This window comes from Caretta caretta, chromosome 8, assembly GCF_965140235.1.
Source record: "Caretta caretta isolate rCarCar2 chromosome 8, rCarCar1.hap1, whole genome shotgun sequence".
NCBI lineage: Eukaryota > Metazoa > Chordata > Testudines > Cheloniidae > Caretta > Caretta caretta.
In genome coordinates, this window is record NC_134213.1 from 66,480,239 (window position 1) to 66,494,168 (window position 13,930).

The 13,930-nt window shown below is 41.6% G+C and overlaps 1 protein-coding gene across 2 annotated transcripts in view; it reads right to left on the bottom strand.

Annotated features, from left to right (window-relative positions):
• The window catches only part of KIF14 (kinesin family member 14), a 71,620-nt gene that overhangs the window by 34,380 nt on the left and 23,310 nt on the right, over positions 1-13,930 (bottom strand). For both annotated transcript variants that reach the window (XR_012669679.1, XM_048860000.2), the window contains exons 12-21: positions 13,485-13,632; positions 13,314-13,377; positions 11,353-11,537; positions 9,345-9,447; positions 8,979-9,139; positions 6,811-6,958; positions 6,110-6,262; positions 5,149-5,275; positions 4,333-4,426; positions 3,168-3,306 (exon numbers count right to left, since the gene is read on the bottom strand). Coding sequence is in view for 1 of the 2 variants with exons in the window: in XM_048860000.2 (XP_048715957.1) it covers positions 3,168-3,306; positions 4,333-4,426; positions 5,149-5,275; positions 6,110-6,262; positions 6,811-6,958; positions 8,979-9,139; positions 9,345-9,447; positions 11,353-11,537; positions 13,314-13,377; positions 13,485-13,632 (1,322 nt within the window). In the remaining variant the exon portion in view is untranslated. The remainder of the gene's footprint in view (positions 1-3,167; positions 3,307-4,332; positions 4,427-5,148; positions 5,276-6,109; positions 6,263-6,810; positions 6,959-8,978; positions 9,140-9,344; positions 9,448-11,352; positions 11,538-13,313; positions 13,378-13,484; positions 13,633-13,930) is intronic.

A 13,930-nucleotide genomic window follows, 5' to 3' on the forward strand; every position in this document is an offset into this window, starting at 1 on the left:
CTGCGCACAGAGGCCGCAGTCCTCACCACTGCTCTGGTGCCAGAGTGAGTCCTGACTCCATCAGGAGCACTTTCAGACAGATATCGCGCACCTTCTTCGTCCTAGGTCTGAAGGACTTGCAGATACGGCACTTGTCACTTTTGTGCCCTTCACCTAAGCACCTTAAGCAGCTGGTATGTGGATCACTGATGGGCACAGGCCATTTACAGCGTTCACAGGGCTTAAAGCCTGGGGACTGGGGCAATCCCCGTCCCCTGGCCAAGTCCCATTCAGGACTATCAAAGAGTTGGGAAATACTACTAAGGATAACTAAGAACTACTAACTAAATACACAACATTACAGGTTTTCAAAGTTTGCAAGAACTAAGAACGAAACAATGCTAGCCGAAGCAGAAGTTCCAGCACCACCACTGACTGCAAGAAGGAACTGAGGGTGGAGGGAGCTGGTGGCACCCCTTATACTGCGCCGTGTGGGCACCACTCCAGAGGGCAACAGAGCCAGTCCCCTGCAGATACCGCTAAGAGAAAAACTTCTGGCACCAGTGCATGTGGCGAGCACACACACCTAATATGGAATGCACATGAGCAACCACTCAAAGAAGTAGCCTCCCTTTCTGTTGATGTACTCTGTAATAAGGTGAACTAGGGCCAAAACAGGAACATGCATGCTGTCTATTGCTCCACCGCAGTTTGGGAACCCCATAACTGAAAAGACATCCACTATACCCTGCACATAGCAGAGAGTCACAGTCCTGCACAGCATGATTAATGGCCCTGCACTTTTGCATGACAATGGCCCCCCACAGTGGATTTTCCTACTGACTGGTAGCAATCCAGCATTGTAAATTTCCACAGTGTGTTCACCACTTGTTTCTCCACTGTCAGTGCAGCTCTCAGTTTGGTGCCCCTGCATCAGACGGCTTCAGCGAGCTCAGCACACAGATCCAGGAATGTGGCCTTGGACATCCAAAAGTTCTGCAGCCACTGCTCATCATCCCAAATCTGCATTATGATGCAATCCCACCACTGAGTGCTCATTTCTTGGTCCCAGTAGTGGCACTCCACCATTTGCAGCAGTTCTGTGAATGCCACCAACAACCTTGAATTGGTTCTTGCTATGTCTCACAGCAAAGTGACTGCCAGGAAATCATCCCCACGGTTCTTCTTTGCAGCTCTGCAAATACCGGAGAATCATGCGTCCTGTGCTTGCAACACCCAGGACAACAGTGCAGAGCTGTTCAGACACCATGTTCTGTCAGAGATGACAGACAGTGACAAGTCTCACGCACATTCATGGAAATTGAAAATAGGCAATAAAAATGATAGGATACAGATATTATGGAATGGAGTACACTGCATTATGGGAAGTTGACCCCTTGCTCTTAGTCACTTCTATGCTATCCATTTCTGCCCCACCTTGCATTGCCAAAACTACCCAAAAGAGAGCACACTGAGTGTGTTGCACTTTGGGATACCTCCCTATGGTGCACTGCACATTGACACAAGCACTCCCGGTGAATACACGCAGCACCGACACAAGGAGCCAAGTATGCACATGCACAAGAGATATACTAACCGTAGTGGCTGTATGCTGACATAAGTTGTGTCAGCAAAACTTTGTAGTGTAGACACAGCCTGAATGCTCCATCAGAATTAGTGTTTTTGAAATGTTTGAAGGAATTTAGTTTAGAAACAGCAAAAATCAAAATGTTTGATTATAACCTTGACATAGCACATTGTTTTCTACTAATTTTTCAACAATGCATGAGGCTGTGCACAAAATAAATGCTGAAAGGAAAAAAGAACAAGTGTGCATATATCCACACCATCTGAATATACACACTGAAGTACATATAAACTAATTAAGACAAACTGTTTTATGGTCCCACTTGATAGCTTTGGACCCTTCCTGCACTGCAGCCAGCTCTCACCTCTGAATACCATCTACTATGTTTGTTTTAGTATGCAATTAGATTACACCCTCACATATTGCACACACTGAAGAAAAGATACTACACTCTGCAAAGCTCCTGAAATGAGAACTGGAATGCAGCAGAAAGACCACTCTTTGTGCCCTCCTAAAAATGGAAGGAATCTGAAGAGGCCCAGCAGATTGGGTGAACTTTTTACTAGGCTTCGTAAGCTACCAGTTCTAAAACTTCACACAATGTATAAATCCATGGTGCTCTTTAGGACATATTGTCCTAGAACATGGGCAATTTACACTGTGCTTATATGTTTATAAAGAATTGTACAAAGATGGGTTTATTTCCTCTGACACATTTTCCTCCTGCACAGACCAAGGCCTACCATTTTAACTTTGATACGCCATGGGAAAAGAAGTTGCATACATACAAGACTAAATAAAAAGGGCAATATAATTATGAAGGTGTTGTCTGCATTCATGAAATTTCAAATTTTAAAAGTTTTTTTTTAAATAATGTACAACTGTGGAGTCAAATACAGATACCTTTCTTCTTTTTTCCTGCCCCCCACCCCTTCCTTTGCACATGCTCTTGTTATGTACAAAGCATTAATGTTAACACCATCTACCCTAATACAAAACACTGCATGTACAAAGGGAACAAGGTATAAATTCTATAGTTTGTCTAAAGGAGATGTAATTAGAGTGATGGAAATTTTTGCTGCATTTCACTAATATAGTTTAAAGAACAGTTTATTAGGAGACAGATGCTTTACATTGAAAAAAGGTCTTTAAACCCTTCTCCAACCCTTCAACATCTAAGATTGCACTTGAAAACAAGGATCTAGCTGAATGTCAAATTATGTGTTTGACTAGCAAGATCCAAAAACTAGTGAAAATTTGAAAAAAAAAATCCATAAAACTTTTAAAATCGATATTTTCTCCAAATGTGTGAGCACGCGCACATGCACACACACACCCAGTTACAAACATGGTCCAAGTCCAGAAGGCATCACTCAGTTTTTGCTAAGTAAATGAGAGCTTTACCTGAGGAAGGATGGAGTAAATGTAAAATGCATAAAACTGAGTAAAAACTAGGATTTCCCCACCTACATAAAAAGCACAGATGTTTAGTTCATTAAAAATCTGTCAAATTCTGGACTCTAACTCCTGTTTGATTTCATCGATATAGCGTAAATTAAATGTTTACAATTAGTGAAGTTTTTCTTCAATTCTTACAGACCTCATAGAGTTCTTTCATTGCTGCTAGCTTATATTCAAACTTCTCCAGGCTCCAGAAAGTTGCAATTTCCAGCTTGAGGTTACGAACCAGCACTTTAACAGAAGGTCCAGTGCCATTTCCTTGTTCTGATATATCATGTCTAATTTAAAAAAAAATACAAAAGCTATGATCACCAAAATTAACAAAAGAGTGGACTAGTGGAACACTATGAGGCTAATAGTTTGCCAATAGTAGACAAAGATTAGTTTTGAGAAATTTGGCTTGCTTAAGTAACAAATAATATCAAGGGGATAATTAAAATAATAGAACCATAGAACTGGAAGGGACCTCTAGAGGTCATCTAGTCCAGTCCTCTGCACTAGATGGCAGGACTAAATATTATCTAGACCATTCCTGACAGGTGTTTGTCTAACCTGCTCTTAAAAATCTCTGATGATGGAGATTCCACAACCTCCCTAGGCAATTTATTCCAGTGCTTAACCACCCTAACAGTTAGGAAGTTTTTCCTAATGTCCAACCTAAACCTCCCTTACTGCAAATTAAGCCCACTGCTTTTTGTCCTATCCTCAGGAGGTTAAGAAACAAATTTTTTCTTCCTCCTCCTTGTAATAACCTTTTACATACTTGAAAACTTTTATGTCCCCTCTCAGTCCTCTTTTCCAGACTAAACAAACCCAATTTTCCCATCTTCCCTCAAAGGTCATGTTTTCTAGACCTTTAATCATTTTTGTCACTCTTCTCTGGACTCTCTCCAATTTGTCCACATCCTTCCTGAAATCTGGCGCCCAGAACTGGACACAATACTCCAGTTGAGGCCTAATCAGTGCAGAGTAGAGCAGAAGAATTACTTCTCGTGTCTTGCTTACAACACTCCTACTAATACAGGAGTAATCAGGTTGGTTCGGTAAAATTTTCTTGTAATACAGTCAGATTCAAGGGAGAAATTCCAAAATAGTATACAAGATCCTGGCTCTTGAGAAGCCTTAAATAGAAGTTTCTCTGTTGCGTATTTATTATAAGTGAGTTTACTCAAAATAGCTTGCAAACCAACAGTTTTGAGTTAAGAGTAATAAGCAAAAGTTTTCTAAGAAAAAGCTCATTCCACATCTAACATCAAGTTCAGTTATTTTTTACACGTGCCTTGTGTGTGAATTAGGAAACTCACCTGCAGAAGACTGTGTGCTTTCCTAATTTGCTACTAATGGTATTGGCCTCCTGGATCATCAGAGAGAGTTTCATAGAATTCCAGTTAGGCTTAACTAAATAAAAAACACATAAGATCATGATTGACTGGATCAAACATACTGAAATGATCCCAGACCAAAAAAGGAGACCTTTAAAGGAGTTTGGTGGACAAGGCAGTCACACGGACTTCCAATTTACTGAAAACACTAAAAGACAGATAACACTTTCAAAGGATATTTCAAAACTGGAATGCCATTTAAATCATGGCAGGTATCACATTTGAATGGTTTCAGAAACAAATACATTTTACCTTCCTGCTCTGGTCCTCCAGTCTCCACAACTGTGTTTCCTGCTCTTTCCCACAAAGCCTAGACCATCTGATAATGGGAGAACCTTTGCGTCTGCTGAGGAAGCATGCTAATCTACATGTTTGTTTGTTCACCCAGATCAACTAAATGTGAACAAAGTATCACTCTAGTGCTGCCTGATGTGCATGTCTCAAGAAGGGCAAGGATTGCATCCAAACAGTAAAGATGAAGATCTTATAACTTCAATTCCACCAAGATAACATGTTGGGGTAAGAGATTAAGCTACTAGGATCCCATCTCAGCTAGAAATGCAGCAATTTTCTCACAAGAAGAATGGTGAAAACAGAGACTAAAGAGGTGTGTCTGTCAGAAAGTAAACATCCCAGCAAGCGGGAAGAGAAGGGGAGAAAGGCTCTCCATTGCCTGATGGCAGATGAAATAATGAATTGAAAGTTATACTGTACACAACCTCCCTCCTCCCCACATACTAGTTATTGTTTTATTCCCATTTCCACGATTCTGTTGGAGAATTTCTATTTCTTTAGCAATTTTCTGCTTCTCAGCCTCCAGAGCTTCAAGAATCTTTGCATGACGAATAGTATGATCTTCTAAAGCCTAAAGAAAAGACATATAGATACATCCATGACAATGTTTTTACAAAAAGCAAAAGGATAAAACAGGGCGAGAGGTTATTTTATCTTTTGAGGGTAAAAGCTTTACAATAAACTTCTTTTTGATCTGATCCCTCTACTACATCAGTTAAGAAGACACAAATTCTACCAATTTTTATTGCTTGCTTAAATTCTCACATGTATATGTTGGAGCATTTATTATTTAGATGGGACTGCTGAATTCAAGAAAAAGGGAACAGAATTTTCTATCAATTATTTTAAAAAGAAAAAATCTCTATCGTAGAAGTTTAAAGATGAAAAAAATGTGCACTAGCAGTCATGGAAAATAATGAAGTTTTGGTGTCTACTGCAGTCAGCAAATGTAGAAACCTAATCTAGGTCAAAATGTAAGGTATTACATCTATTAATACTCTTTAGGAATAATTCCTCATTTTCAGGGGTGCTGTCAAGTCTCCTTTCATGTTTTTATCTGATGAAACAAATTTTGAAAGTATTCTGGCTCCCTCAGATATTTCCCCAAATACTTAACATTCTAGACATTGCTTGCACTTATGCCTGAGTCCATCATTTTTGGTGAGCTCAACATTCCCCTAAGTTTGGAATATCAGCAACCCAGCCCCCATTACATAAAATTATAGCTTGTTATTTCTGATTCCCCAAATAGCAGCTGATTTAATAGGAGGACAGTAAATGAGACGTGTCTATCTTAAAATCATTTTGGAGAGGACTATTTTTAAGAGAGCCAATGAAGTTAAATAATACTATAATGGTGTGTTTAAATAGATGTTTGATCAGACAAAACACGTTTTAAAATTACCTGTCTGGTGGCGAATGTCTCCATTTCCAGACGCTTCTTGCTGAAATGTACTTCCAACTCAAGATGTTGCTTTGCTTTTTCCAGTTCTTTTATTTTGTTAGTAGTCTGCTGGTTATTCATTTCCTGAATTTGTTTCTTATGAGATTCTTCTCTCTAAAAAAACAAAGGACAGAATGTATGGGAAAAACATCACATGCTTCAGCTCATCCAACCCATTCGGTGAAGATAGATATTAGAGTCGGTTCTTCTTTCACTCCATAAGAGATTTATTACCACTATAGATTACAGAGATAAATTCACTTTCGCAGCAATGGGAGGTTATATCCCAGTCAATGAACATCAACTATTATACCCTGTAGTACATTTGCAGAGAAGTAAAGTATCATAAATTTATCACTTTGCCACCATATATTATTCTCTGTTAATTATATCAAGCCAGCACACTGTGAAAATTTTATCCTGCTTGTAACAGTCCTTGCCCCAAAGAACATGCAAGCTAGCAGAACAGCAAATGCAAGAAAGAATGAAAACGCCGTGCAAAAAATGCATTATAGCTGGAATACTTCATACAATAGGTGGACTTTTATAAGTGTTTCAAAGGAGAGGAGAGATAGAGCCAGGGATTCAGCTGTTCAGGCACACGAGACAGCATGAAAGATTACACAATCCACGTTTTGGTTTAATTATACAAAGCAATTTACCAGTTCTGCTTCCAGTGATTTTATCTTGCTTTCGTATACTTTTTTTTGAGAAATAAGTTCTTGTTGAGCCATCTCTTTTGCAACCTGTATACCTTGCATCATTTCTTCCTTGGCTTTCAGTCGTGCCTCTTCAATTTCTGATTCAAGTCTGGAAGTAGTGAGTAACTTAAATTAAAATGTTAGCTTTTAACCTTTTTTAGTATGTTGTATATGAGTTAAAAAGACTAACAAATGCTATATTAATTACTTTATTGCTTCTGTCAAAAGTGAAATTTAGGTCTAAAAACCTCTCATTTTAATTGTGGTGGGTGTGCTAAGTGTTTTGTAGTTTATTGATTATTGGTTCTCACATCCCCCAATGGAAAAAAATCGAGAGAGAGAGAGAGACTTTTTAGCCACAGCTGCTACATTTTATGTCTATTTTATTACATTTGATTTCAAGAACTGTTTTGAGAATCTTTCACAAATAGTATCTGCTGTAGAAACTCACAAATCTACAGTCATGTGGATTAGAAGAGCCAAACTTTAAGTCAGTGAGGACTGCAGATTTCCAAGTGCCATGGGTGGCCCTAGTGGGCTGATAGCATGCTTTCTATGGGCCAACAGGGTGCCACATCACACACACTAGTCCCTTAGCACCTCATACTACCACTTACAGCTGGATACAAATGTTGTTCACCATCCTCTGTGTTGTTGCTGCTGCTCTATTAAAGGTAAAGTACTCTGTGCTCCTACACTGATCTAATCATAGTGGGAAGAGAAAGCCTGCAGCCAAAACTATATTGGGGGTTAGGCATAGGGAGCTTTAGAATAGCTGCATCCTTCCTGTCTAGCTGCAGATCCTGGAAGAGTCACCACTGTTCCTCATGTGTGCTTCCCATGACATAGAGCCCAGGCACAGAAAACTATTACTCCTGGGGGAATTCTGCACCACTGTGCATGCATATTTCATGTGCCGCATATATTTTTAATTAAAAATTTATTTATTTAATGTTTGCAGAAAATAGCTTCTACTGAAAAGTTGATGCAGTGCTGCCTTTTGCACACCAGAGGGTGCTGTGGTGCTAGAACACAGCAGCTGCTCCTGCCAGCCCCAGTTAGGATAGGGAAGAGAAAGTCTGCCTTCTTCACAGCGTTTGTCGGGCCATGTCAGGAGACAGGAGATATGGGGAGACAGACAGTGTGGGGCTGCTGAGGGGAGTCAGACAGGGGCTCATAAGGGCTAGTGGGTGATGACAGACTAGGGCAGGGGCTGAATGGGAGTGGAGGTGCAGGGCCACATGGGCAGAGGGGGAGGGCGTGCAGGACCACATGGGGACAAATGTGCCTGATTGAATGAGAGAGGCTAGGAGTCAGGCAGGGTCTGCATGGGGGACGCTCCCTAACACCACCTTCCACTCCCCCCACAAAAACACTTGTTCTATACTTTTCCCACCCATTCCCAACAACTGTTCAAGTTCATACCCAAGCTCCTTCCCAGCAACTACTTTCCTCTCCTTCAGCTTCTGCATTACCCCTGACTCCCCCAAGCCTTTGCACTGCTTTCGAGGGGTGTGGGAAATATGGTTTAAATCAATTATTACTCAGAGTTCTGTATTAATATGCCTAGTAAGGAATCTATTTGTCAAAAAACGTTTCCCGAATCTTTTTTGTTGTCCGTATTGTTACAGAAATACTCATTGACAGGTATTTTGAAATAAGTTACCAAAATAATTTAAACTGGTGTGATAATATTGTGTTATTCTGACAAATAAAATATGAAGAATTTTGCAATATTGTGTTGGATTTTTGTAGTGGAATAAACTTTCAATTTAATCTTTTGGCAAGCAAGAAGATTCCATGTGAGAACACAATTTTAGCAGAATTCAGGCTTATGATGGAAATATGTCATAATAAGAATTATGTGAATTCCAAACAGTTAATCAAAAGAGTGCACAGAGATTACAAAAATAAATGTTTCATGGTTATAAAAACATTCCAATACCATTGTGTGTGTATTCAACTTTATTAAAATTTTGGATTTTATGAGAAGTAAAGAGTGACTTTTTTTTTAACACACTTTCACTTATTCTTATGCAGTTTATATGCTTATACATTTCTAGAAGACAGCATGCTGCATTAGCAGATGAGCAGTTTATTTTTAACTTGGAAGGTGCCACAATACTTACTGTGACCTCTGTGCAACCAACAGTTCATTTTTTGCAAATTCGAAATCTTTTGGCCCATCACATGAAAGGGTAGTCCCACAAGATGGCTTTTTTACTTTCTGAACCTCTACTGGATGATTAAACCTGAAATAATGGTCTCCACCAAGAATCACACGATCACCCTGCAAAATACAGACACTATCAGTCTCTAATCTTACAATCAAATATATATATATAATACATCAAAATATCCAGTGTTCTGTCAGGATGAACGATTCAAGAGCCTTCTCAAAATCTGCAGTCAACAGATAATTTACCGTTCATGCCAGGTGTTTTCAAAGCCATGCATAAATATATTTATTTTTGTATCAGTGATGGATAACTTACATGATGCATAACTGTTGGCTCTGAAATGTGTTTCCCATTAACATATGTCTTTGCTTCTCTGAGTGGCGTAATACTCACTCTACCATCAACATTTTTGATAACACTGAAAGTGAGAAACATCAGATGTGACAGCAATAGCTAATCATGAACAAAAAACCAAGTTATGTAACTTAACTCCGGCTATCCATGAAATTCATGACTTAGATAATGTGACTTTGAATCTCTTTCCTCCCCCGCCCAAGCCTATCCTGACTACAGAATGAACCCCACCTGAGAGGAATCAGGCAATTTCCTCTTCAAGAAGGACATTGATAAATTGAAGAGGGTTCAGGAAAGAGCCACAAGAATGATTAAAGGATTAGAAAACCTGCCTTATAGTGATAGACTCAATCTATTTAGCTGAACAAAGAGAAGAAGGTGAGGGGGTGACTTGATTACAGTATCAGTATCCACAGGGGGAACACATTTAATAAATAGGCTCTTCAGTCTAGCAGAGAAAGATATAACATGATCCAATGGTTGGAAGTTGAGTTAGACAAATTCAGGCTGGAAATAAGGTGTAAATTAACGGTGAGAGTAATTAACCATTGGAACAATTTACCAAGGGTCATGGTGGATTCTTCATCACTGACAATAATTAAATCAAGATTGGATGTTTTTTAAAGGTAAGTTCTGTGGCCTGTGTCACACAGGAAGTCAGACTAGATTATCACAATGGTCTCTTTTGGCCTTGGAATCTATTAATCTATAAAAAGCAGAAGGTGGCTGCAGTAAAATGGCAGAGATTGAGAGAGGCTCCTGCAGGGAAGACCCTCAGGCAAGGGGGAATTGCTGCAGCTAAGAAGGGCAGGGTGTAGCCTGCTAAGGCAGTAAGGACTCTGACCAGATCAGGAGCATTTGGGCTGCACCTGGCTGAAGGGAAGGCTTTATGTTTAGTTTTGAGCTTTAAGTTAGTACATCAGACCATAAGAAGGGCTGTTGTGATTGGATTGATGAATAGAGGTAAGATAAGAACAGTCACAAGAGGTCAATGTGGTTGCACAAGGAGCTTTTTAGCTATCTAAAAAGCTAAAGGGATACATACAAGTAATGTCACAAAGAAAGTATACATGGGAATAGCGAGAGTGTGTAGGGACAAAATCAGGAACGCCAAGGCAAAGAACGAGTTACAGCAGGCAAGGAATACTAGAGAGAACAAGAAGGGGTTCTTCAAATATGTCAGACAAAAAAGAAAGATCAGAGTTGGTGTGGGTCTGCTGCTCAATGGAGAAGGCGAGCTGGTAACAGAAGATGACAGGAAGGCAGAGCTACTCAACGCCTACTTTACTTCAGTCTTCTCACAAAATATAATGTGACCGGACAACTAGCGAAGCTACCATAGACAATAAAGGGGAAGGGAGACAGATCGGGATAAGTAAAGAACACTTCTGACAAATTTGAATTCATTCAAGTCAACGGGGCCCGATGCTATTCACCCCAGGATGCTGAAGGAATTAGCCAAAGAAATCTCAGAGCCACTGGCAATAATATTTGCAAACTCATAATTGACAGGAGAGGTCCCAGAAGATTGGAGAAGGGCTAATGTAGTACCCATCTTTAAAAAGAGGAAAAAGGAGGAGCTGGGGAACTATAGACCAGTCAGCTGACTTCGATACCTGGAAAGCTACTAGAGCAATGTATAAAACATCCAATTTTCGAATACCTGGAAGATGACAGGGTAATCACTAGCAGCCAGCATGAATGTACTAAGAACAAATCATGATAAACCAGCTCGATTTCCTTCTTTGACAGGTAACTGGTTTGGTGGATAGGGGGAATTCGGTGAACTTAATACACCTGGACTTCAGCAAGGCTTTTGACACAGTCCCACATGACAGTCTGATAATTAAACTGGAAAAATGCAGGCTCGGTGGACGGGAGGGGGGAGAGAGAGAGAGAGAGAGAGAAAGGTGGTAGCCCATTCTCACATAGCCACACGAAGGATCTTTCATTTTAGGGTATCACATACCAGTGATCATCAGCAATTAGCACCCCAGAGAGCTGGATATCATGACGAGAATTTGGTTTGTACTTTCCAACTGTAGTTTGTCCTTCTTTTATCATATACAGAAGCATCTCAGAGAGCTGGGGATCTTCATTGAGATTGACAAGGTTTGGCAAACGATTGTCCATCTTGAATGTAATTCCTGCTTTCTAGGTGATGGATTCAGAAAGAAAACAGAGATTTATTTGTATGCATTTATCAAAAATACATCATTAAAGTCTGCCTACTGTACAATAGGTCAGTGTTTCTCAACCTGGGGTCCGTGGACCGCTGTGGTTCCGCAAGGATACTCCAGGGAGGTCCATAGGCCATGCTGATCAACTCCTCTCCCTCCCTCCCTCAACTCCTCCCCATCCTTCCCAGTGCCTCCTGCGCAGCGGCAGGTGGATGGTACAGGGGACAGCCCAGGGTGGCTCGCCAAAGGGAGCACCATGCATAATGTTTGCCTGATTCCTACCTGGTCTGCCAAGAGCCAGTTGGGCTGGCAGAGGCAGCAGGCAGGCCAAGCAGCAGCATTTGGGGGGGAGCGGGGAGAGGGAGGACCTGAGCTGCAGGGGGGCAGTTTGATGAAAAGCCAAGCCAGGTCTCTTCTCTGAAGCAGGGGTGCCCATCCTGCCCCCGATCCACTGCCGTATGCAGCCATCGCTGCTTCTAGCCCCCCTGGAGCCCGAGGTGGGGGGGGGGAAAGAAGGAAGACGAGAAGGAGGCTGATGTTGGGTGTCTCCCACCCATGTACCCGGTCTCCATTGAGCTGGGGTGATGGGACAGGGGGAAATCTGTGTGTGTTGCTGCTTCTCTGGGTCAGAAGCTGCTGGCAGCTGCTTGTGTCTGAACAAGCCTTCAGGCCCCTGAACCTGAGTGCTTTATTAAAAAGAGTGTGTTCAACACTCACTCAGGTGCGCGCGCGCACACACACACACACCAGTCTCCCTCACACAGTCCCCCCCAAACACACACACCAGGGCTCCCTGCATCTAGGTCAGTTTCACCACCTGGGCTGTGCTGAGAGGTGAGCACAAGGAGCTGCTGCTCTCCTGCCCTCTCCTTACACAGCCCAGGTGGGGAAAGTGGCCTGCATGCAGGGAGCCCTGATGTCACTCCTTGCTTGCCCCTCAAAGCCCCCTGGGAGTGCGAGGCTCAGATGAGCATCAGTCCAGTGGGGGAGCGAGCAGCAATGCCAGCTGCTCAGTCATTGCATCCACGTCAGTTTTCCCATGTGGGTGCAGGATGGGAATGCAGAGGTTGGGGCACAGTGCAGACCTTGGTGAGCAGAAAGCAGGTGCAGGGGTAGAAGTGAAGTGGGTGCAGGGATTAGTGGCACAGGAGGGGAGTGCAGGGGTTGGGGTAAAGAGGGCACAGTGCAGGGGTTAGGGGCACAGTGTAGGGGTTGGGATGAAGGGAGGGTGGGCAGGCTATGGGCGCCAGGGTCAATGGTGCAGGGGGGTGCACCATGCCCATGGGGCCAGGAGCACCAAAATGCAAGTTTGCCAGGGTGCCATTTTCCCTAAGGCCAGCCCTGTGGTTGCCACAGAACAGCTGTTCTCCAGCATGCAGGAGGCAATGGGAAAGAGGGAATGGGGTGCACTTTGGGGAGGGGGCAGACAGAGGCAGGGAAGAGGAGGGGTGGGGGTGGGAAGAGGTGGGATCTTCGGGGAAGATGTGGAGTGGGGGATTTGGAGGTCCACAAAAACTTTTAAACCAAAATGGGGGTCCATGGGTTGCTAAAAAGTTTGAGAACCTCTGCCATAAGTAATTTATTTGAAAGCACTGACCTGAAGAGAATGAACAATATTAACTGCTTCTTGCAAAAGAGGAACGTAGACTAGGAAAGAGGATTCTTAGGACAACCCCAATTCTGTGCATTAAGGGGTTTATTGGTGTTAAGCATTTTCTATACTACTTTAATTCTTATGAATAAAGGGCACCTGTAACTCCTTTGTTTCTTCAAATTTCCTTTGTTCTGCTTGTTCAAATTTTTCTTTCCAGGCCCTTAGCATATTAGGGGAAAAAATCAAAATAATTACTTTAAGGATACTTTATTCCAGTATTTATAAGACTACTACTTACTATTCGGAAGACATTAATGACTATCCCACCTTTGCATCTCTGCCATATCCCTCTCCTGTTGGTGGAGTTTTACCCTTAGGGATGTTATTTCTTGCAGATACTGTCTATATTTCTCAGGATCTGTATTTAGAGCACTCTTGCGAGCTGCTTTCAGTTTCTCAATTTCTGCTTTCAGTTCTACATTTGAAAAAAAAACATAACTCAGCTTTTACACTAAACATAGGATCCTACATTAAGCAGGTATTTAATAAATAAAAACATTCTTTTTGAACAGTAAAGTCTGAGGATTTTCTCCTAACTTTGGCAATATCCAGTTGAATTTATGTTAAATAGAAAGCATTCCATCTAAGTTTTAACACACCCATCTAGCTACAAAAGTCTGCATTTGTTACTTTTAAGAATAGAGAAAATAATTTTATTTCACTACTCTTGAAATGTGAGACATTAAATAATCTGCTGAACTGCACAGTGAATT